The following is a 26,173-nucleotide window of genomic DNA, read 5'->3' as shown; positions in this document are numbered from 1 at the left end:
TGGGATCGAGACCTGCTATCACTTCGACTGGACGAGGAGCGTCGACGCTTCCTGTCTCAGCGTCTACAGTTCCTGCGGGCTGAGGAGGACTCCGGCGACTCATTCCCAGGCAACCCCGACAATGGAGTGGAGGTCTGTCGCGGGCTTCAGGAAGGCCCCGCAGATCAAGCAGAGACCTCTACCTCCGACCTGGCCGGTGAGGGCTGGTGAGCGCCCAACAGCGGCTTCCCTTGGGACTGGGGCCCCAACTCGGGCGGCCCGCTCGGTACCAGCAGGACGAGGATGTTGCACGCTGCCTGAGCTGTCTCCGGCATCGATGGAATCCGCATTGTCGGGGAGGCATGCGCTGACAGGGCCGGACTACTCCGCTCCACACGAGTTGGAGGTCTGGGTCCCGACGGGAATTGTGGGCTGCCCAACTCGGGTCCAGCCTCACCCCTGTCCTTGTCTTGGCGCCGCTGGGTCTTGGCTTGCTTCTTAACAGGGAGCGGTGCCGACTGGTGGATGGGGCATCGCTCCGCACCGAAGATGTGGTGCCCGGCGCCGGGTCAGTTTGGCACACCGGTGCTGGGGCCAGTGCCGACTCCATAAGTAGGGCCCGGAGACGGATCTCACGTTCGCGCTTAGTCCGGGGCTTGAAGGATTTACAGATTTTGCAGCGCTCACTTATGCGAGCCTCGCCTGGACAGCGAAGACACTCGGAGTGTGGATCGCTTCTGGGCATGGAATTGCGACAGGAGTCGCACGACTTGAAGCCTGGAGCTCGGGGCATGCCCCGAGCCAGGCTACCAACTGTAGAGACCAGTAACAGTCGAAGATCGTACTACTAAGGAAAGCTGCAGCAATGCTGGAGCACAAATTCCGACTACCTTCACTGGCGGCAAGAAGGCACTGAGGGTGGGGGGAGCGCACAGCCCCCTTTATGGTGCGACATAGGGGCGCCACTCCAGGGGTCGCAGCGGTGCTCCCCGCTACGGGTACTGCTAAGGGAAAAACTTCCAGCACCGGTGCACGTGGCGAGCACGCACACCTACTGTGGAATACACAGGAGCAATCACGCGAAGAAGAATGAAAAGAAACTTAATGTGACAGTGGAAAAGAATTAAGAATTCCCTTAGGGGAAAAAAAACAAAAAAATAAGGAAACAGGAAGAAGAGAAACATAAAAGACAAAATAAGTAAATTATAGTCTTTGGAGAATGAACTGTTGTTTCTTATCCTGTGTTGAGAAATCACAGTGACTGATGTCACTGTAACTCAGAGCCGAAAACAGATTATATTTGACAGTTTTAATCTTATTGTAAAACTACTGTGTAAACAGCATGAGCTGACTGCTTCCTCCACATCAGCCTCTCTTTGTGAACAGATGTAGCAACCACACTATCCTCAGTAGCTTACCAAAATTGTCTTTCCTTTGTATCCTAAGATCTGCCAAAATGAGAGAGGCACTCTATAAAAGTTATAGTAAAAGGAAAAAGATGGACTCACAGAGAAAGAATTAAACTGAGTGAGTTTATCATTTTGATTAAAACAAAAGAGATCAAATTTCTGCTGACACAACACAGTTGTTCTGAACAATAAAACTGTTTTGTAAACTACCACTTAACCCAACGAGTTCAGGTTCTCTGTTACAAGCAGCGGTTAAAGGAAAGGAAAGTTCCTATCCCCTCTGCTGAAAGTGGAGGGAGAGCTCCCCATCTCCTCCCCGACCCAGTCTCAGGAAGCACCGACAACCTATGCCAGTCTCTCCATCTAGTGGTATGAGGACCCTGTCTCATCAGGCAGGAGAGCAAGAAACAATAATCGTGAGGGCTCTCTCCCATTGGAGGTACTGCCCAGGGAGGTAAGCATCCTGTTCTGCATGTGTGAGCAGGAGCAAAGTACTCTATCGGTGCTCATAGTCTCCCCTGCTAAAAACCAGACACTGCAATCTCCCTCTCCTATCTGACCTTCTTTTGTTACCCATTGCCCAATTAAGGACTGAACACACAGTTATAGTACATTGTGAGCGGAGGTGGTTCCCACAAGCTCTGTGGTAGAAGCAGAAAGGAATTATGCGTTGTTTCCATATAAAATTGTAAATGTCAGAGATGTGATGTAAGCCCAAAGGAAAGTGCCAAAGCATGTGAATAATTCTCCTTGCTTTCATTCATCCTTCTACATTTGCTCTTTCAATGTCAGCCCGTGCCCATTAAACTGCAATAGGCTCCAACTTGGAATGAGTCAGTCCAAAGCCTATATTAAGGCCAAGCTTGTGGGAAAATATTACAAGTCAAATCAAAGTAAACGTGCATGGGCATTAGTGAAATTTAAAAAAAAAACAACCCCTCACAAGGTGCTACCTTTTAAAATTCCATTGTATCTTCCATTGGCAAAACATGAGTGAAACCCATTTGCCATCTGTTCCCATAACGTCAAGAATTAGATTGTATAGGGCCAGATTTTTCGATGGTATAAATTAGCATAGCTTCACTACGATCATTTAACGTCCGCCAATAAAGAATTTGGTATTCAATGGTAACTGCAGGGTAAGAGTTCTGTGTCAAGAATTTGTCATTGCAGTATACTTAAAGATAGGGCTACATTTTGGAAAATGTGCACCTTACCATACATGCACAAAACAAATAGGAGCACAAGAAGAATGCATGAATGTGCCCATAACTGAACATTAGGCAACTGGAGACAGTGTCTGCCATTACCCGTGTTTTGCATGCAACTAAATCTCAGAATTATGGACATTTAACCCAAATAATTCCTTTCTTTTCACAGTTACTTTTGACACAGTACTATATATAAATAATTTCTTTTAGGTATCACTTGCAATCATAGGCATTTGATTAAAATCATCTTGCAGTTTCTTAAGAAGACAGACAGCAAATGTAGCAGACATGGAAAGATTGATATCCTTAGGAGAATGGCAACAAATCACAGGAATAAATAACTCCTTTGGGATAAGCCCATCCTCCAAAAGAAGAAACATATAGAGAGTCTCAGAATAGTCACTCTATCAACAAGGTTGGCAAAATAGTTATATAAATGTGTGAAATTGTATTTCATGTTCTCTTTCACTATCAAATATGATTTAAGAAAAGGTGCCAGATTTGTTGCAATTGATGCATTTTTTACAATACCATAAGTATCACTACCCGGGACCCCTTAGGACTGCAATATCTTGCAGTGATCTAGTGTTTAGAGTGACTGAAACAAATGCAATGTATGAGGTTATAAATCCATCATATATGGTACAACAAGACAACTCATACAATTGTATAAGTATCTATGAGATGATGTGAAGTCCTTCTCCTGACAGTCTAAAACCTTAAACCCAGAATCATCTATTCTACAGGATGTATCACCTCAGAGCTATCCCGTATGTCTCAGAACAAAGAACAAAAACTTGCAAGCGACATGAATGTGGGTTTTATATTTGTTGAAAATGAAAAGCACATTTAAAGCTGCATTTGAAGAGAGATTTTATGTTTCACAACTTACCATTTGTAACCAAATGTTGGTTGTTAAAACTTGATTCTTTTCATCCTGGGGAGAAGAGAAAAAAATAAAATAAACTCAACATTTTTTCATGGAAGGGACTGTGGCAGGGGTGGCCAACCTATGTCTCCAGAGCTGCATGCAGCTTTTCAGAGGTTAATATGCGGCTCCTTGCATAGACACTGACTCCAAAGCTGGAGCTACAGATGCTAACTTTCCAATGTGCTGTGGGGTGCTAACTGCTCAACCCCCTGCTCTGCCCCAGGTCCTGCCACCAGTCCACCCCTTCCCCCAAGGCCCCTGCCCCTTGCCCCGAGCCTGCCATGCCCTCAGTCCTCACCCCTCCCCACCACAGCCTCCTGCACACTGCAAAACAGCTGATTGCAGCGGGTGGGAGGTGTGGGGAGGGAGGGGAAGGCGCTGATTGGCAGGGCTGCCAGTGGGCAGGAGGCATTGGAGTGGGTAGCGGATGGGGGGCTGCTGACATATTACTATGGCTCTTTGGCACTGTTCAATGGTAAATTCTGCCTCCTTCTCAGGCTCAGGTTGGCCACCCCTGGACTGTGGTAACATTGTTCAAGAAGTTGTAGTGAAATCAGATAGTCAGACAGTTATGTTAATGTAGCTTTCAATAAAAGTGATCCTGAGTAGTATGTCCTGTGTTAGCCTATGTGAAACCAGTTATGACTCTGTACCCCACTGTAACACTGTTTTTGAGGGCTTTTTTTTTTAATTGTTTTTATGCTACTACAGCCCTCTACTGTTGGCATCTCCAAAGTGTTTCTTCTTGGTTTGTCCCTGAGCCTTTTTCTTTAATGTAGCATGTCGCAAAGGCAGAACTAATTGCACTAGAGGTTGCCCATTTCAACTTTGCTTACAAGCAGCTAGCTCATCTACTAGTTAACCTAACACATCAGAAATGGAGTTACACCAGCATGTACAAATTATAGAAACAATATAAACAAAAAAAACCTGGATAATTGCAAATAGGTATTTATGCAAGGTTAGAGCCTGTTTCTGCTACTCTTATCCATGTGGAGTAGTATCTTACTGTACAAAGTCCCATTGATTTCAATGTATCATGGTTTTATCAAAACCTTGTGTATGGGGAAGTGTATTGATAGAATGCCCCAAGAGCATCCTGGAAACCAGACTGTGACTCAAAAAAATCTCAATTTGTCTCAGAGTTCCACACAAACACACTCCAGGTGGATGTACTTTGCACCTCAGTATACTGGCAGAAAAATTGCCTCACATATTATGGGGTGGAGCTGTTGCTTAGCTGGCCACCCACCAGTGTGAGATGGGGAGTAGCAGCTCTGCATAGCCCCTAACTTACCTACATGGCCACACACAACATAACAGGTCAAGAAAAAGTTATTACTGAATGCAAGTAAAGGTGGCAGAACTAACGCCTTAAATTTAGAGTTAACTAAGAAGATAATTTCCTCAGGTCTCAGACATGGATAAATATTTGTAACCTCAAGACCCTGGACCTATCAGCAATTACTCAGCCCTCCACCAGACCTTCCTTAGGGTATTTCTGCCTCAGTGGGATTCTATCAAGGTAATGGGATACACTGCACTCCAATTCCCATCACTAGAATTTGTTTTCTAAGCGGAATGTAAAACACCAGCCTTTTCTGTCTTAAATCAAACTGAAGCTCCTGCTCCATAAGTTTTACCCCCACCCCCGAGCTCTACCAAAGAAAGTACATGGGAACTCTTTGGAAATTCCACAGCATATCCCAGAGTCACCTATACAGTGTAGAAGGACTCTCAAACCAGATGATACATCTACAACCACTACAGTTTTAAAGCAAAAGTAATCTATGTTTTATTCTTCACCAAATAATAAATGATCCAAGACAACTGTATTCAAATTTTTACATACAATACAAGAGTCTTCTTAAACTGAAAATGTATATACGCAGTTTAATCTGTAATCCATTTGTTTGCAGACTTTTGAATGAATGGAAGGACTGAAAGACCTTTAACTGTAGCAGTATCAGGGCAGTGCAGTAATAATTATACAGCATGTAAAACCAGCTATAGCTGCCAGAGAAGATGACATTTTATTAGCAAATAGAGACATTTAAAGAGGAACATCAATAAAGGTGTGAAACTGTTACTGAATCACATGGGATCCCAACAACTGAATGTACAGCATAAAGGCAAATGAAAGAATTCAGATAAAAATACCCCTTAATTAGTATTCTGCATGGCTCCATTCTCCCCCTAGATGAGTGTACCTAGCCCCCATAAAAGTCAATGGGATCTGTGCCCACAGCCAGTGGCAGAATTTAAAACTTTCTCTTTATATTCTGTCGCATTCATTCAGTGAATCCTGCCTTTCATCCAAGACTCCCTCCAACAAGCAAACATTCATTTATGAGTCTTCGGGGCGGGGGGAATTGTCTCATCTACCCTTCAATACTAGAAGTACCGTACTTGCTGCAGGCTAAAGTTATGTCTTATGAGAGTAAAACAGTAATTAAAGCTATTATGGTTGCCAAAATATATAGCTGATGGTTGAGTAAAGGTGTTGCTTTTTCTGCAGTCCTTGATCGATATTAACAGCTATTACTCTGTAACATTTGTGTGATGCATCACTCAAGTACCTATCAGTGTTATTAGAGAGTTTACCAGTCCCAGTAGCATAACAGGACTAGCTTCCAGTGGACATTAACTCATAATTAATGAAGAAATGATGTCCATTGGATCATTCACCATATTGCAATCAAAAGGTTTAAATACTTTTCTATTCACTAGTAAAAAGCAACAGAGGGTCCTGTGGCACCTTTGAGACTAACAGAAGTATTGGGAGCATAAGCTTTCGTGGGTAAGAACCTCACTTCTTCAGATGCAGTGAGTTTCTTACCCACGAAAGCTTATGCTTCCAATACTTCTGTTAGTCTCTAACGTGCCACAGGACACTCTGTTGCTTTTTACAGATTCAGACTAACACAGCTACCCCGCTGATACAATTCACTAGTGTTATCCATCTTTTGAGTGAGGAGTAAAATCAAGATTCTGACAACTTGTGATCAGTATCATCTCCGGCACCTTGCATCCGACTCCACTCCCATGGCTCCCAGTTCTGAGCAATATTGCTCTTCCTCATATCAGACGAGAGGTTGCCACTGGCAAGTTACTGGAGAAAGTACGTGCCAACTCAAGCCTGCCACTGCCAATGACCTTTTTAAACCACCAGCTGCACGTTTGCTGTCATGTCGCCCATTATGGTCTCATCCACCACGCCAGGATGTTAGGGCAGAAACACTCTGGCAAGAGGAATGGATATCTGTTATAATCCCCAACCAGTCCCTCATTGCCAACCCTACAATTTGCCTGCCTGGTTTTGACCTGTCCTGTCGCCAATGGTCCCTGTTGAACAGGTTCCAGACCAGGCAAGTTCTCTGTGCAGCCAACCAGTATCGCTGGGGCCTTTGCGACAGCCCTTTGTGCAGCTGTGATGCAACACAGATGATGATGCACGTTGTCGATGAATGCCTGCTGACTAGGTTCAGCGGAGGACTAGAAGAACTGTATCATGCCACTGAAGACGCCATCACTTGGCTAGATGACTATACACATGATAAATAAATTAAAGATCTCATAACACTTTTCTCAAGGCTATGCATTTTAAAAGACAGGTGGGCAGACAAATTCCAATTACACCCTGTCTAGTCTGTAACAGCCATGCAAAAGCATATGCAGAACACTACCAGCGTGTGAATTCGAATTGGGAGCATTTTACATGCACTTTCCTCGGTGTAAATGGCTGCACAAGGTGCAAGGCAGTAGAGAAGCAGGCAGCTGGTTGAAATCTTGTTACAGAACTGTTAGCCTAGTGAATGTGCATCATTAAGCAACACGCTGCCCTCCTGTTGTGTATTTTGTTATTTTAAAAGTTCAGAACCTGAAAGAGAGGATTTGAAAATAATGGCGCCCATTTGGATCACTATTTTTAAGGCCCCAACAGTGTTTTAATCATAAACCCCCAACTTCTAGGGCATTCTAACTCAGCTGTAAAAACTTCACTGCAGGCTGAAGCTTGGTTTATAATATTCCTGTCCTGGAGAAAATTATTTCACACACTTTAGTTAAAATTGGTTTGGCTGGTTTTCATCAAAAAGAGGGGCAGACTGGCAGTTCTCCAGTTTCAGAAGCTTTGCATTGCACTCTGCAATCTCACAAACAACTTCAATTGGGGTGGGAGGGAACAGTCTTCAGGGGTTTTTTTTGTGTGTGTGTCGCATGCTGAACAATGCTTTTGAATATGATGGATGAATTCTGAGAAAACAGCTTCTCAGCAAAATACATTTACATTGTTTTCCATCACAGCTGTGCGCAACCTCTTAACAAAATGTTTAGACACTAAAATGGATCATGAAATTTTGCTCAAATACCATCACATTTCAAATTTGTCATCATTTTGCAGTATTTTAGCAGCAACTATTTGGGGAAAAAAGAGTGTCACAGCCAGTGAGGCAAACCATTTCTAGAGCTTCTCTTACAAATATTGTTTTTAATATGATAAGGAAAGGAGTACTTCACATTGCCTGGAGGTGTCATAAACAACAACACAACACAGAAAACAAGGCCAGGAACAAAATGAGTCACTTTGGGGGGGGGGTTACTATGTTAGCTACTTTAGTTAATGCAGGCCTTAAATCACACAAGAACAGGGGTTCTCAAACTGGGTGTCGTGAGGTTATTACATGGGGGTCGGGAGCTGTCAGCCTCCACCTCCAAGCCCCACTTTGCCTCCAGCATTTATAATAGTGCTAAATATAAAAAAGTGTTTTTAATTTATAAAGGGGGTCGCACTCAGAGGCTTGCTGTGTGAAAAGGGTCACCAATGCAAAAGTCTGAGAAACACTGCACAAGAATAATAGTGTGATTTGTGGTGACTATTGAGAAAGTATCTGTCAAACAGCTCAGCTCACTAGAGAGCATTACTTTATTCATTTAGTGGTCTGACTAATCCTTTGGCTACCAAACTCATAGCTATAGTAATAACTCAATACTGTACAGGGTAAATTGTCGTCAAGCTAATTATGATAGCAGGCTGGGTGTATGGAAGTAATGAAGGGGAGGTAACTGTGATCAGTGAGGCTGGGGAGATTATACATTCTCTATCCTTAAGTGGATGGGGATGGAACTGAAAGCTGGAAATTTCTCTGTGTAAGCTTCTAACAGTAATAGCTTCTAACAATGCCTTCTCTTCCCCTTTCCTTTGTTGGTATTCTTTACATTCAACGATCTCTCAGGTTAACTTTCTTTGGGAAACCCAGTATCAGATCCTCACCCTACTCTTCCCCAAACCTCCACCTTCAACAAAACACGCTTAGAGAAGATACAGGCACAAGCCCAGCTAGTATTCATGTCTCAGATTTTAAGCACATCAAAGAATGTGCAGTGAACAGCAGTGAACCCACCTGCAATTCTGTGATAAATGCTAAAGGGATAACTTTCTCCCTAATGACAGTGTCTGGGAATCCACCTGCCCATGCACTCCAAAACAGAATTAAGGGCTGCCAGACGGTGCTTTTCTCACTTAGCCATGAGTTGAGGGGCAGCATGCAGCTGCACCACTGTCAGAGGAACTGCAGGAGGCACTGCGCCTCACAGAGGAAGAATTCCTCTCCAGCTCTCCTATTGGTCTACTAAGAAAGTAATTTATTTCATCCTTCTTCAGGATTCAGCTTACTCCATTCAGCCCGCTCTTCTGACTGATGTATAAGGTACAGGTGAGAGAGAGAGTGATGGCATGGCTCCACCCACTTCCACCTATGCCCTGGGAGAACACTGGCTGCACAACCCCTACTCTAATCCATGTAGTCCTAATGCAGCTGCACAGAGGATGGGCAAGACCCTTCATCTCCTGTGCAGGTTTGGTGTCAATCTAGTCGTAAAAGTTCCCATTTGTTTTTCTTAGCAATTGCATAAAATAAACGTGTACACTGTGATGTCAAGTGGTTTGAACAGGGAGCTATTCAGACATTCAGAACATTTTCAGCACTTGCTGATGGGCTGTTTTGGAATGTATCACTAACTATTAAAACTATCAGAATATGAAGGCTATATGCAATGTTTAGTGAAGCTCCAACTCAAGCTTGATTCCTCACAATGTATTTCTTACTTACAGACAACATGCACTAAATATATGAAGAAATGTAACTCTTATATAAACCAAACTGTAGCTCCACTAATATCCAAATAGTGACCATTAATACTATTTAATAATAATTTACTGCTTGGTTCTTATTCCTGCTTGATCATATGGTAGAACAAAACATAACCAAGCAATAATTTACAATTCCACAGCCATATAATTAAAAAGGCCGAATGCTCCCCTGAACTGTGCTGCAGTGCAATTCAAACATTTTATAAAACCAGTAAGCTTTTACGTTTACTTTAAAAAGTGACACTATTGAGGACCAATCACACTTCTTGGGTACCTTTCCAACCAGTTCTTCTCAATACATTTGTTATCCCTTTTACAATTTCTCTATTAAAAATAACCACTTGTGTTAACTCTTTGGACTGTTTCAGTCTCTCTAAATGTTTTGTTAAGAAACTGCACAGAGTTGTGATGAAAAATGTTAACGTATTTTGTTGAGAAAGTAATTTTTCAAAAATCACTGAATGCCTGTTTCAGAAAAATATTGTCCCAGCCCAAGATTTTCAAAAGTGACTCATGATTTTGGGGTGACTCAGTTTATGGGTCTCTAACTTGACAAGTCATAAAGGAGCCTGATTTCAAGAAGCACCTTTAAGGTTGCTCAAGTTGAACACTCAAAAAGGTTGGCACCCAAGATCACTAATCACTTAGAAAAAATCTTAGCCCCAGTGTGACATTATGAGTATAATATAATATCTCATTGAAAGATGACAAGGCCAGAAAGAGTTAATTAACTCACCGACTTTAGAGACTTTAGAGTCTCTAAACTTTAGAACTTTAGAGACTGGCTAGGAAGATAGGTAAATGAATAGAGCTTTGAAATGTAAGTCTGCATTGTTAGAGATAGAAGGGGAGACGTTTGCTCAGGTCTTGTGATGTAAGCAAACAAGTCTTGTCTATTGCTACAGCTTTAATTCAAATATCAAAGAAGGAATATTAACATTTATGATGATACTTGAGTGAAATAGTATTATTGTCTATATGTCTCTTTGAAGGTTGTGGTAACCTGTATCTGAACTGTTTAATGGATAAATTATACTGCTAATTGCCATGATGTTTAGCAGAAGGAAAGTTGAGACTATTGTTTTCTCAGGCCAAAAGGCTGCTGGAAATGTATAAAAACCTTGGGACACGATCCTTCTGCATCTCAGATCTGCTTTGGGTTTCAAGAGGGGGAAACCTTAAACCATAAGGATTGAGATCCCCAGTCATTGACTAGAGCCACCCTGAATATGGTCATTGGATTATAATCTATGGACTATATCTAAAAGGACTTTTGGCAACTACAAGCTCACCTCTGCTATGTATCTGGACCTCCAGAATTGAATTCAAGTCTGAATGGATATTGATCTTTTAACCAACACTCACACTCTTTTCTTGTTTTTAATAAATTTTAGTTTAGTTAATAAGAATTGGCTATAGCATTCATTTTGGGTAAGATCTAAGTTATAATTGGACCTGGGTATGTGGCTGATCCTTTGGGATTGGAAGAACCCTTTCTTTTATACGATGAAGTAAGATTTTCAATAATCATCATATCTGACGTATGTGTCTGGATGGAGGCCTAAGGCTGGGTACTTTAAGGGAACTGCATTGTTTGGACTTCTGAGTAACCTGTATGGTAATATAGAAGTTGTTTTGTGCTGGCTTGGTAAATCTAAGTATTGGAATATCCACCAGCGTTTGGGGTTTGTCTGCCCCATTTTGTTTGCAGTTCACCCTGATTGAGTGACCTCAGCTGGCTCCCACGGGCAGCACCGTCACACCCAGCACTCTTGGACCCTATATTGGAAAGACCAACCATTATAATGCTTATATACGCGGCTAGTAAGTTAGAGTGGACATTGGAACCTTAACTGTGAATTACCTAGTGTACTAGTTTTCACTTGCACTCCACACATTATTTTAATGTAAGTAAATGAGTGAAATACTGGTCATGCTGAAGTCAATAGCAAAACTCCCAGTGACTTCAACAAAGCCAGGATTTCAGCCAATGATTTTGAGAAGGAAGTCTGTTCAGTGTTTGTTGGCTGACCACATCAAGCCTCTTAAATGTTAATTTTTCATGTGATTAAAAGTCGCAAGGATGATCCTCTAAAAGGTTTCTCCCTTCCTTTAATGACACAGCTTGCTTCCAGACTCCACTAAGAAAGGCCTCCTTGTACTGGATCAATTTCACTGTATCTTAAAGGAATTTTTTAAAAACATTGTAAGGCATACCTCATTATAGAAAAATGCTGAGCTCCCGAATAGCTAATCATAATGAGACCAGACTGTTTTAGCCAGATGCTGGCCACCAACAACACAACTATCAATTTCTTATTCTATACCAGAGGTAGGCAACCTTTCAGAAGCCATGTGCCGAGTCTTCATTTATTTACTTTAATTTAAGGTTTCGCGTGCCGGTAATACATTTTAACGTTTTTTAGAAGGTCTCTCTCTATAAGTCTATATATTATATAACTAAACTATTGTTGTATGTAAAGTAAACAAAGTTTTCAAAATATTTAAGAAGCTTCATTTAAAATTAAATTAAAATGCTGATCTTACGCCACCAGCCTGCTCAGCTCGCTGCCAGCCTGGCGTTCTGTTCACCTAGGCTGGCAGCGGGCTGAGTGGGGCCTGACCTCTGAAACCCCCCACACCCCCAGAAGGGTGGGTGTGGGGGGCTTCAGAGGTCAGGACAGAGGGCTGGAGGAGTGTGGGGGGGTGCAGGGCAGAAGGCTGTGGGTGTGGGGGGCTTCAGAGGTCAGGGCAGAAGGCTGGGGGGGGTGGAGGTTGCAGGGCAGAAGGCTGGGGTGTGGGGGGCTTCAGAGGTCAGGGTAGAAGGCTGGGGGTGTGGGGGGTGCAGGGCAGAAGGCTGGGGGTGGGGTGGGTCAGGGCAGAGGGCTGGGGTGTGTGTGGAGGTACAGGGCAGAAGGCTGGGTGTGTGTGGGGGTTCAGGGCAGAGGGCTGGGGTGCTCGGCTCGTGGGGGTGCTCCCAGCCCCTTGCCCTCTGCCCTGAGCGGCTCAGGGCAGAGGGCTGGAAGGGATATGTCCCGTTCCACCCCCTTCTCCAAGGCCCCGTTGCTACCTCTTCTCTGCCTCCTTTACCCAGGGCCGGCTTTAGCAAGGGGCCATGGGGCTGCCGCGCACCGGCTGGAGCTCCGGCTGGGAGAGCGGGGCCGCGGGGCTTTTGCGGAGCAGCGAGCACGCTGCCACTCCTCCCCCCTCCCTTTGCAAGGGCCGGCGCAGGGAAGGAGAGGAGGAGGGGCAGGAAAGCAGGCTGCACCATGGCTGTGGGAAGAAGCGGGGGAGGGGGGAGCTTGGCTGCTGCAGGATGAAGCTTCTGCCTCCTGCCCCAGCAGGGGAGAGTGGTGGGCAGCAGGGCTGTGTGCGGCTGGGGGTCGGAACCGCGGCAGGCAGCCGCATGCCATTCAAAACCAGCTCATGTGCCGTGTTTGGCACGCGTGCCGTAGGTTGCCGACCCCTGTTCTATACTGTCACTTATTTACAGGTTTTAGCAGGATAACATTCAACTAGGTTATTCATTTCATTCTCTCTTATCTCATTGTCTCAGCACTTCCTAAGTAAATATTTGAAGCATCTTTTGATCTACCAAGTTAAATAATTGGTACTTAATGATGCTTTTTCCTGCTTTTTTGAAACCCTAACAATGTTCTCTAGTTAATGAATTTACCATTTAATTGAGTGAGGTTTTCCTCCCTTTTTAGGGTCACACGCTGAGCTCACTATACTGTACCTCAGCAGAGTGAAAGAGCCAGAATTAATGTCTGATCCCTTCAGCCTCCACAGCTTTACTGTTCATAGATAAGGCTGGAGGGTGATTTAGAACCACCTAAAAATCAATTGCAATTGGCAAAAAATCCTCTCTACACTCCGTGCTGCTCCTTGGCTTCTAATTGATAGTTTTGTGACAATGTCATACCAAGCTATTGCCAAGAGGAAGCTGAGGTTCATTGAAGCTTTCAGGCCATATGAGACATAAGCAGATAAATTTATTTTAGTAGTGATGTGCTGGAGGTGGCTGCTAAAAGCCCCTTGCTACAGTTCTGCCACAAAACTAAACAGGTTGGGATGATTTCCCTGCTCCTGAAAGCAGTATTCAGAGGATGTGTGAACCTAACTCATCCATAACATTTCAACTTTTATAAGAGCCCCTCTTAAAATTAGCAAACAAAACCTGTCTGGAGAGGAAGAAAGGTCCAGTGGCCAGGGAACTAGCCCAGACCCTGTTCTGCCACAGATTTTCTGTGTGACCTTGGGAAAATCAGTGAGTTTCTCTGTGCCTGAATTGCCCATCTGTAAAATGGGGAGAATAGCACTTCCTACTTCACAGGTGTGCTGGATGAATAAATCCATTAAAGACAGTGAGGTGCTCAGATTGTGCTGTGATGGGGATTATATTGGTGCCATAGATATAATGGTAGTTAAGGCTGTGGCAGGACAAACACCATCCATCCAAATGGAAATAAGAGATTAAGGGGAAAGAGTGTGCATTCCGCTCTACTTTCACATTTCCTGCACTATCAATAATGCACTCCAGCACTTCCATCTCCAAGAGATACCCAAAAGAAATATGTATCCCATCTTCATCAAACTTGCATTCTAACATGAAACCTAACAGTGACCTCATATGCTTTTATAACAGTAAGTCAGCACATTTGATTGTCGCACATTCCGTGCAGTTAGGAAATTAATGCTGCTGAGGTAGTTGTTAAGGTTTGATGAAGTTAGGTTATGCTTACTTTTTGTTATCTGGAGGTGAGCACCTTATGGAGTGGGTAACTGAGAGCACTCCAGGCAATATGAAAATGGAAAGCAATGCAGTGGGTAAGATTTGTTAGAAGAGGTAAGATGTGAATTTCTGGTTTCCTCTTTCTCAGCCCAGGGAACTATTCCCTAGGCTACAGTGTGGTGGGTGGATGAGTGAGTGGATTGGATGGGGTTGGTCTCTTCCCTCCCCCTGGGAAGAAAGTGATTTATTCTTGTTAGACGCCTATATGGAGCTGAGTGCTAGAAATTTCTCTGTCACTTAAAGATAGGGAATGTTTAACCTCACACACACAGACCGACAACAACTACCTCCCCCTTCATTAATTAAACAGAGCCTACCAAAGTATTTGTTTTAATAAAAGTTATTTCTAATCAGATTGACAACTGCTAAAGTACAGGACATAGCCAACTAACATGGTTAGATAGAGGGATCATTGGATGTTGGTTATACATACAAACCAAAAAATAAACAATAAATAAATAGAATCATAGAAGATTAGGATTGGAAGAGACCTATGAAGGTCATCTAGTTCAATCCTCTGCTCAAAACAGGACAAACACCAACTAAATCATCCCAGTCAGGGCTTTGTCAAGCTGGGTCTTAAAAACCTCTAAGGATGGAGATTCCACCACCTCCCTAGGCAACCCATTCCAGTGTTTCACCACACTCCTAGTGAAATAGTGTTTTCTAATATCCAACCTAGACCTCCCCCACTGCAACTTGAGACCATTGCTCCTTGTTCTGTCATCTGCCACCACTGAGAACAGCCGAGCTCCATCCTCTTTGGAACCCCCTTCAGGTAATTGAAGGCTGCTATCAAATCCCCCTCACTCTTCTCAAGACTAAACAAGCCCAGTTCCCTCAGCCTCTCCTCATAAGTCATGTGCCCAAGCCCCCTGATCATTTTTGTTGCCCTCCGCTGGACTCTCTCCAATTTGTCTATATCCTTTCTGTAGTGGGGGGGGGGGGCAAAACTGGACACAATACTCCAGATGTGGCCTCACCAGTGCCGAATAAAGGGGAATAATCACTTTCCTCAATCTGCTGGTAATGCTCTTACTAATGCAGCCCAATATGACATTAGCCTTCTTGGCAACAAGGGCACACTGCTGACTCATATCTAGCTTCTTGTCCACTGTAATCCCCAGAACTGCTGCTTAGCCAGTTGGTCCCCAGTCTGTAGTGGTGCATGGGATTCTTCCGTCCTAAGTGCAGGAATCTGAACTTGTTCTTGTTGAACCTCATCAGATTTCTTTTGGCCCAATCCTCCAATTTGTCTAGGTCACTCTGGACCCTATCGCTACCCTCCAGCGTATCTACCTAAAACACTAATCAACTAATGTTTGTCAACAGTCAATTTGGGGGTTCAGTTTGGAGCACGTATTTACCATTATGTCTAAAATCTTCTGTAGACAAACACTACCAATGTAATTAATATACTAGGAAACAGTGCATGAGGAGGAATGGTATGGACAAAGGACAGGTCCCAGAGTGCTTTAGATTTCTTGCAAAAGGGGTACAAATAAAAATGAGACAGTCTAGTGAAAAAACTGCCAAAAGAATAATAGTTTAAAAATTACTCCTTTCTGTATCGATTCATTTTTCATCAAACCACCAAGAAAAATTCAAATCATACTCAAAGTTTAGATTCTATATTCTGGGTTTTGTAATTCCAATAAGATATTTTTGCAAAACATAGGTTTAAAGCTCTGTTAAAAGGGAATTCTGTAACACAGCCTTAACTACATTGCAGCAGCTATAGTCTTGACAATCCATCACTGTCTTCAGCTCTAAAAATGATAGCAAAAGACACAGCCTATCACAAATGGAAATTAAACAGGTGAGCTAGTATACAGCCAAATCTGCTGTATATTTCACCTCTTTCATGGTTGCTCCCCCAACCTTGGCATCCTAGGCTTCTGATGTAAAAGGAGTTTCCTCTTAAACCAACTGAATGCTGGATATACCTGATGCATCTGGCAGTGCTGGAGCAGACTGCCAAGCTGTTCATTTTGGACCCGATCCTGTAAAGTGCTGAATGCCTCCTGAAAGCCACTGGCCACTCTAAACCCAACCACTCCAAGCGCCGAGTGGAAGTTGAAGGCATCCAAGACATCACCTTTTTTCCTCTTCTACATTCTACATACAAGGCCAAATTCAGCCATGGGGCAACTTTACTGGTAGGGTTGTACTGGACTCAGTGACTCTCACATCCTTTCAACCCTCGAATCTCTCTGGCTTTAATCAGAACATTAGAGATAAAGTATTACAGCAGTGCTCAGGACTGAGCCATGTGCCTCCTGTAACATTAATGGGAGTCTTACTGGAAAATCCATACAATCTAGCCTGAAAATGTCTCCAATATTTGTTGGTTGTTCTGTGGTTCAATGTAGTTGAACATTTTATTGAAGTATTAAAAGAAATGTTAAAAAACAATGAAACTTTTTTAAAAACTAAGTCTAAAAAGAAAAACCTTTCCATTAAAGTGTGAAGGCCCTTGGGCTTAATTCAATTATAGTCTATGACGCATGTACAGCTGCCTCCAGCTCATTCTCGACACACAATCTTTGTAAAATAGGAAATTAACATGTGTGAGCAGCAACTACTCTAGTAAATGAAGTATCTCAGTTATTTTGTTCCTGAGAACAAAAGTTGTTAATGTATGCAAAGAAATTCTAATATATAAAATTATACATATATATAGTATGTGGGCGCGCAAGTGTGGTTTACGCACGCGCGCACACACACACACAAAATAACTTCCAAATTGTCTTTTAAAATGACAGTTTTCAGTTAAACATGCATGAAAGAATACTTATTATTACTGATGCCCTTTATGCCATGCAGAAGAAGAAGGGTGCTTTAACCCATAAAATACCCTACGCAATTCTCCGTGTGCAGTCGTGGTATGACATCTTTAACTCTTTCTGTGAAGAGTTTTATCTTGGGTGCTTATGATCTCTTTGTGCAAGTCATCAGCACCATCTCCTATTCTGAAGGGCATGTTGTCATGCTAAAAAAAATTAAAGATAGGGAATAAAAGTGTCCATCTTCTTTACGAGTTAAAGGGCTATCAAAAGGCTAGCTTTGCAAAACTGCTACTACAGCCAATCACAATACTCAGCACTACTGTAAACATTTTCATAAGTGTAATCTTTTGCACTGCAGGTATAGCTCACCTTGTTGCAGCTGAGAGTACCACATGTGCTTTCACCAATTCCAGAGGTTTGCATACATTAATAGGGACAAGGAGAAGAGAAAGGCTGGGAGACAAAGCAGAGTAACACAAAGTGTCACTTCAAAAGGGCACAAATATAAAAAAATACAGTGGGTAGAAAAAAGCAGTCTGGGGCAGTTTGGATCCAGGGCTTCAATCTTTAATTACTGTGCAGTCCATCCACCAGAAAGGTTTTGCTTTCCCCCAGGCCACTGTGTAAAAGCCTGATCCTGAAATTACTTAATACCAGGCTTGCTATCAAACTATTCAAAGTAGCAATCCACATTCTTCTTAGTGTATGGTTGACTGGGCCCTTAGCAGCCTGTGGAAAACCAAAATCTTTTTTACTGTATGGGCTACAGAGTCATCAAACACCAAAGCTCTGAATCTGAACTGTTCCACTACACTGCTAGTGTGTGTCACTCACTACCACTGATAGTTATGCATGTGCATCCAATGTAGGATATACTGAAATCACTTTATATGTTGGAACAGAAAAGCTTTAAAGGTACTAAAGCTATCTTCTATCCTCATTTTTGGATTCACTGTTTTTGCTTCTTTGGGTGAGCTGATAGGAAGGGTCTTCTTGGTTTGTTTCTTCCCTCTTTGTAGATATAAAATATATTTTTAAAACAATGAGGAAAACTTAACCAAAGTTATGTCAAAGCTTGGTTCAGGATCACTTTGGGTTTGGAGCAAGAGTTGGAGGCCTCAGATTGCTTTATAGTTCCTTAATTACAGATAAAATTCTACACTCTTTTTAAGAGACAGCTCATGTGGTAACACCACCTTAGGCATCTTGAAACTCCACAAGATTACACACACACACACACACAAATCACCCCTGTTTCAGGGGCAAGCTTTGCCTCTCCCCTTAGCCCCCCTTCTCCCAGGGAAGAAATTTAGCACAAAATTGCAGCACAAAATACCCAGATCTTTCAGGATCATCCAAATCTTGGGCACACCAAGGATAACGGGTGATCTGGACTGGGAACCTGAAGCAGCTCTGGGCCCTGCAATTCTGTCATGCTCACGGACAACATCGCTGATTCCTTAGGGGAAAGAGGCTCCTGAAGAAACTTGAAATAGCAGAAAAGTCAACAGCAAGAGGCTATGTTCACCATCCCTGGTCCCGCTTTTCACATAGATTCTTTGCCCTATGGTGGAGGAACAGAAAAATACTGCCATGGTGGAAACACCCACAATCCTATTCAGCATGGAGATGGGATAGCCACAAAGAAAGAGCTCCCTTGATGCTGCAATCAGAACAGCAACATTAGGGTTACCGTATTTCAGCAAGGAAAAAAGAGGACGGGAGCCCCGTCCCATCCTGCCCTAGCCCCGCCCCCGCCCCACCCACTTCCCCCCCTCAGAACCTCCAACCCTCCCCTGACTGCCCCCTCCTGGGACCCCTGCCTCTAACTGCCCCCCAGGACTCCACCCCCTATTTATGTACAGGCGTGACTACCTGCCCTTTCCTGGTTACTATACGCGGCCAGTCCGCATCCACATCCAGTAGTTAAAAAAAAAATAAACTAATAATTTAAATTGGAATTTCATCCATTAATAAGTATTTATTATATAGTTAAAACCATTCTATTGAAGGACAGATATTAAATAACACTAAATATGTTAATGTTCAAAACAATATTAAAAATTTGAAAATTTAGAGCATGGAAACCAAAATAGCTAAAATTTAGTTTTGGCAAGATACACGGAATGGAAACTCCGGGATCTTTACCTGTCACTGAATATAGCCATCATACCAATAGTGGAATATAAAACAAGTCTACATATACTCTCCTTAAAATTTTTACTTCTGTCCATTCCCAATAATTGTAACAAATCATTATTACCTTCACTCCACTTGCCACGCGCCCCAAGCACAAAACCAAAGAAGTGGATATTTTTACCTCCCGTTAAGTTTTTAATTTCTTCCTCTAACTCAAGATAATAAGCCACCTTCTCACTGTGGGCTTGTTCCAAACTTCCGGCATTATCCTCCCATCGCACTGTAACATCAACCACCACTGCTGTATCTCCTTTTATAAATATAATATCCGGCTTTCTTAACTCACCCTTACTATTTCTCAAATGGGGCTCTATCATTGCCTTCCACCCTAATTTACCAACCTTATCTACAACTGCAGACACTACTCTATTATGCCTTTTTATCCTAGCATTCTTAGTCTTATAACATTGTCCTGAGATATGGGGAACAGTCTCCCGCACTTTACCGCACCATCTACAAAGAGCATTCACACCTCCTCTTCCTCTTGCTAATGTCTCCCTAGTAGGATAAATATTTGCCCTAAGCTGCAATGCTGCGATATACGCTGACGATTTAACTTTACTAGAGTTTCTAAAAATCGAATTACTAATTAAATCATTTTTAAAATATTTTATCCCTATTCCCTGACATCTCAGTTCCGACCATCTTAAAAATTCCTCTTCCCTCCATTTCTTGGGATGAGATGTTACTGCACTAAATGACAATATTTTATCCACAAGATTTTCTCCTGCATATAGATAAGATAGGTCCATCCAATCATCTCTCGAGACAATATGTCTCCTCCATTTACGAATTAACATATTTGGGATTTGCACACTAAACTTAGTGAGAGCTAAACCACCATCCCTACCTCTAGAATAAAATATCCCATCTGTGGTACACTGAGGTAAATGTAAAATCTCTTTAACTATTTTTCTAACTAACACATCAAGATCGTCTAAAAGATTAAAAGGGGGTTCTATTAAAAGAAGATTATAAAATAGCTTCGGTAAGATGTATGTCTGTAAAATTAATATTTTTTGGGCCGGTTTTAATGGGGCCTTAATTAAATTTTCACTCCAATCTTTCAATTTTTCTTTAAGTACCGGTCCCCCTACACCTATCCAGGGATCTATTCTAGCCCCTAAATATTTTTCAAAATCCCCTGGTTGAACATATTCAATCTCCTCTGACCCTATCTGCCAATTATCCTTAGGATTAACTACATAGGTTTTATGTTTAGTTAAAATATGAAAGCCTTTCGTTTTCTTCACATTAACAGAGAGATTAGTATTTTTACAAAACTCCTCTAAGATACCCAAATTTTTAATCATTCCTTTATATGAGCTACTTAAAATTGCCACATCATCGGCAAAAGCCAATGACGTGACACTATTACCCTTAACATAAAAACCACTTCCTTCTACTTCTAATCTAGTTAAAAGGGGATCCATAGCAATATTAAACAAAATTGGGGACAACGGGTCACCCTGCTTGACCCCCCTCCTAATTAAAATAGACTCAGTAGCTTCATCACCCACCCATACCCTAGTTGTGCAATTATCATAAAGGTCCCTAATAATATCTATAAAATGTTCATCTATACCAAATCTTCTCAACCCGGCTATTATATGTCCGTGTCCCACAGAATCAAATGCTTTAGCCAGATCTACGAACACTATTGCAATTTCATTCCCATTTCGTTTAGCCCCTTTAATCAAATTGTCTAATATAGCAATATTTTCCTCACACCCAGGGGCGGATATAAACCCTTTTTGTCTACTACATATCTTAACTGTTTCCACCAGTCTTTTTGCTAATATTTTGGTATAGATTCTAATCCAAACTGACCCAATTGTCAATGGTCTCCAAGATGTTAACTTCTTCATTTCCTCCTCATCTTGTGTCTTTGGTATTAAAATCGTTGTATTTTTCTTAAATTCATCTGGTACCTGTCTATTTAGAAACCATATATTAAAAATTTTTGTAAGTATTAAGGAGTCTAAATTAAAAATATCCCACAAATTGCTCACTTTTACTTTATCTGGGCCAGGAGCACTATCTTTTCTTATTTCTCTTAAAGCTATTCTAATCTCATCCACAGAGATCGGACTCATTAATATATCATTATCCGCATTCTCTGTGGATGATGGCCACCCTATCATATTACCATGTCCAATTGTTCCCAAAATATTTACATAGTATTCCTCAATTTCTTTCATAGGGATAGCACACTTAGCCTTATCTGGCTCTCCCATTATAATGCGAGTCAATCTTCTTCTATCCTTATCAAATAATTGTTGATAGAATTTATACTTAGCTTTCTTTGTAGCATATCTCCTAATTGCATTAAATTGCTTCCTTCTCCCCTCCTTTCTCATCTTCCCTTTTCCTTTATTCCTCAACTCTATTTGACTTTCATTTCTAGGGTCCTGTCCCTCTACTAATGAATAACATAATTTTTCCAACATTGCCCATCCGAGAGCTTTTGTTAAATCCTCCTTTAATAATCCTTCAATTTCCTCTAAACTATTTATTATTTCTCTTCCCTCCCTACTTTGTTTTCCCGTTTACATATTTTCTCCACTAAATCCACTTCTGGATGTCCTTTTAGTGGGAAAATCCTCTCTCTTGGGGGCGGAATTTCTAATATATTTACTCTAATGTCCTCTACCTCAGTCACTTCCTCCCTATCTCCTGTTACCACTAACTTCTTCTTTGCTAATTCTCGTCTTTTATCTGATATTTGTTTATTCGTTTTGGTCCTCATCTCGCTCTCAATACATTTATTTATATTCCTTTTCCCAATATATTTCCTTTCCAACTGTATAAGCTGCGCAACCTCATCTTTGGTCCATATACGAGATCTAGTCGATCCCTCTTTGATCTTACTTTTAGCAGCCATATCTTCTTTTCTTTGCTCATTCCTCACAGCAGGGTGTCTATGTCTACAGTGTTGGCTCAATCCAGATCTAGTATGAAAACCAAGCCCACAGACCGAGCACGTATGGCTCTTCATTGGGGTATCCGCCTTCTTGGGTATGCACTTGGGGTAGTGGCAAGCTATATTATGATATTGAGAAGATTTTCCACATTTACTACATACAACTCGTATGGCTTTACTTTTATGAACCACATTAATGTGTTTGGCCCATTTACCAAATGTTGGTAATATCTGGGGACCTATTGGACAATTAAAACTATCAACGGGATACTCTAAATAAAAAACCCCATCCTTCCACGAACTACTTTCTAATATATTTATATTACTACCAGTACTGTTAAGATCCTTATTACGATCCCTATTAAAATCAGTACTTGGTCTAAAACTATTTAATACACTAGACCCATTAACTAAATGAGCATTAAGATATCCCGATTCCCTAACATATGGATCATCAAATGTACTTAAATACTTAAAATCTGGATTAAAACTGTCCATAGTTAAATCATTAAAAGTGTCCCTTGTAAAAACCATCGGTAAGATAGATAAAATCTCCTCACCATGATCATCACAAACATTCTCCTCTACCTCCTCTCCATGCTCCACTGGGAGGACTTGATTCTCACTCTCATGAGACTTCATTATAGTCCACACCATTTTATCCATTGGTCCAGTGACCCTGATCACACCCCTAATATATTTAACACTGTCAGCCGGGGCATCAAAGCCAACAGCGGGGGCGTTATTAACCCGGTCCAGCGCCAATCCGGTATAAAAATATAAATTACTTTTTTCCATAGCTAAAAGATTTACCCTTCTCAGGGGGAAACTAACCCTTTCTAGGGGGAAACTAACCCGTACCTGGGGGAAACTTACCCTTTCCAGGGGGAAACTAACCCGTGCCTGGGGGAGACTACCCTTACCAGGGGGAATCTAACCCTTACCAGGGGGAGTCAACCCGTACCTGGGGGAGGCTACCCTTACCAGGGGGGCATCCATGTGGCACCATATGGGGCTGCCCAACCCCGTCCCACACCCCACTAAATGTGGGATGTGGGTTCGTCCTCCGCAATCCGCCTGGCTATCCAAGCCAGTTACCGACTCTCACCACGAGGAGGTAGCGGTTGGACTTGCAATCCAGAGGCTTTCCTCAAAGAGGGGTCCCAAACAGCATAATGTCGAGCTCTAACGGGCGTGTGAGAAAAGGCTCAGATCTTGGTAGGGGTTGCCCCTATTGACCGGGCTCACGCCCACCCCCACCTCACCGATAACCCATTCTCTCACTACCCTCAGGCAATGTTTCCGTCCAAGCCCGACAGCTGAGAGGGTCCAGAGACGCATGGAGAGCCATTAAGAGAGCTAACTGCCCCCCAGGACTCCACCCCCTACCTAAGCCTCCCTGCCTCTTGTCCCCTGATTGCCCCCTCCTGAGACCCTCTCCCCATCCTAACTGGCCCCCTAGGACTCTACCCCCTACCTGTCCCCTGACTGCCCCAACCCTTATCCACACCCCCACCCCCACCCCCAGACAGACCCCTGGGACTCCCACGCCCCATCCAACCACTCTCCACCCCAACAGCCCCCCCCAGAACTCCCGACCCATCTAAACCCCTCTGCTCCCTGTCCCCTGACTGCTCCGATCCCTCTCCCCACTCCTGCCCCCTGAGACACCCGCCCCCAGAACTCCCAAACACCCCCCCCCGGCTCCTTGTCCCCTGACTGCCCCCTCCTGGGACCCCTGCTCCTAACTGCCCTCCAGAACCCCACCCCCTACCTAAGCCTCCCTGTTCCTTGTCCCCTAACTGCCCCCTCCTAAGACCCCCCACAAATGCCCCCTAGCACCCTACCCCCTACCTGTACCCTGACTGCCCAAAACCTTATCCACACCCCCACCCCCAGAAAGCCCCCCCCGAACTCCCGACCCCCCCGTCTCTTGACTGCCCCCTCCAAAACCTCCCTGCCCCTTCTCCGACCCCCTGGCTCCCTTGTTGTTGGCCTTCGCCTAATGTCTCTGTGAGCTTGCTCAGGAACGGCCTGAGCCCTTAGTTCCAGCACGCTGGGCAGCAGTGGGGGAGGAGCTCCAGACTGCCGGAGGCGATCTGTGAATGCAGGGAGAGAGGGAGTGATCTCTGCTGCAGGGGAGGCAGAGGAGAGGTCTCTCTGGCTGTTGGAGCCCCATGTAAGTGGCACCATCCGGCCGGCTGCCCTGTTAGCCGCGCGCTCTGCATGGGGGGGGGGAAGTCCGGACATTTACAAATTCCCCCCGGATGCTATTTTTAGCTCAAAAAGCCGGACATGTCCGGGGGAATCCGGACGAATGGTAACCCTAAGCAACATCTGGGTCTTAGTTTTTACACCATACTTACTCTGCAAACTCTCATTATCCTTCTTGTTCATCACTGATGTTCATTCAACTTTGCCTGAGTGAAGGCCTCATCCTCAGTTATGGCCCTACCTGTTCTCTTCCAACTTCCTAGCAAAGAAGTGGATGTTATAAATACACTCAACTATGACTCGCTGTGGAGCTCCAGTTATAACAGGCATTAACTACATCATGGTACCCCTCCAGCTCATACCGAGACTTTATTGCAATAGTAGCTGCTTTTTATTTTAACTTATTACAAAAGAGTGGTGTGTAACTCTGAACACGCACTTATTTTCAAAGAAGAATAGAAAATATGCTTATTAAGTCAACAGAATAAATCCCAGCTAATCAAATACTTTTTTAACACACCTTGTTTTCCACAATATTATCATGGACAGGATACTTGAAAAAGAGAGAAAGAGACCACATTTGATCTGCTTGATTTATGAATTCGCACAACTCACTGCACACATTTCTATTCATCTCACTTATAAAATATATCTGAAGACTTAAAACTGTAGTTACATTTACTGAGCATGCACTGTAATAACTGTATTCTGTACATTTATTTTAGGGATAAATTTCGATTCCATTGAATTCACTCGCCAAACTCCCAGTGACTTCAATCGGACCAGGATTTAACCCTGAATTAGAGTTAAATGCTAGATTTAGGGCCAGATTCTCATTGACACTCAGACAATGCAGAGGAGCTAGACTCTAACTGGCATCAGAAAACTGATAATCTCACCAGGGGTAGGGAAGCTCTTAATTGGCAGAAGGCTGGCAGTGTGTTCCTGTGCTAACTTCCCCACACACACCCCAAATCACACAGGAGACCTATTAGGGGATGGTGGGGAGGAGAGAAAGCAAGGAGGGAGGAAGTTGGCTTTACCAGTTCTCAGCTGGTATGTGTTCCCTTAGAGACCACACACCACTGGTGTCAGTTAGAGTAGTCTATCTGCTCTAACTCATGCTGGAACCAGGTGTAGCACAGAATGGTCCAGAGCTTAGGCACAAGAAGGGATCCGTCTCTCTCACTTTATATTTTAGTTTATTACAGTTTGAGGATTTTTTTTTTAAACTTTCCATATAGAACCTGCACAGCCAGCCAATACACAATGTATAAATCAAAGGGCCAGGGAAGCTTCTAATTAAAGTTTTATGACTTTTTGATTTACTCTATGTTTACACTTATCTCTTATTTACACTATCTCTCTCTCTTTCTCTCACTCACTCAAGTATTTATCCTCACCATAAGCATAAAGGTACAGAAGTATTATCCCAGGGGTTCTCAAACTGGGGGTCATGACCCCTTGAGGGGTCACGAGGATATTACTGGGGAGGGGGGTCACAAGCTGTCAGCCTCCACCCCGAAACCCACTTTGCCTCCAGCATTTATAATAGTGTTAAATATTTTTAAA

General features: G+C 43.0%; 1 protein-coding gene across 1 annotated transcript in view; it reads right to left on the bottom strand.

The window, feature by feature from the left end:
• LOC128844983 (neuronal acetylcholine receptor subunit alpha-7) overlaps window positions 1-26,173 on the bottom strand; it is a 98,321-nt gene that overhangs the window by 40,854 nt on the left and 31,294 nt on the right. Inside the window, exon 3 of the mRNA XM_054043182.1 lies at window positions 3,492-3,536. Within this exon, the coding sequence (XP_053899157.1) occupies window positions 3,492-3,536 (45 nt within the window). The remainder of the gene's footprint in view (window positions 1-3,491; window positions 3,537-26,173) is intronic.

The sequence above is a fragment of the Malaclemys terrapin genome, chromosome 10 (assembly GCF_027887155.1).
Source record: "Malaclemys terrapin pileata isolate rMalTer1 chromosome 10, rMalTer1.hap1, whole genome shotgun sequence".
Taxonomy (NCBI): Eukaryota; Metazoa; Chordata; order Testudines; family Emydidae; genus Malaclemys; species Malaclemys terrapin.
This window is presented reverse-complemented; position numbering and strand designations above follow the sequence as displayed.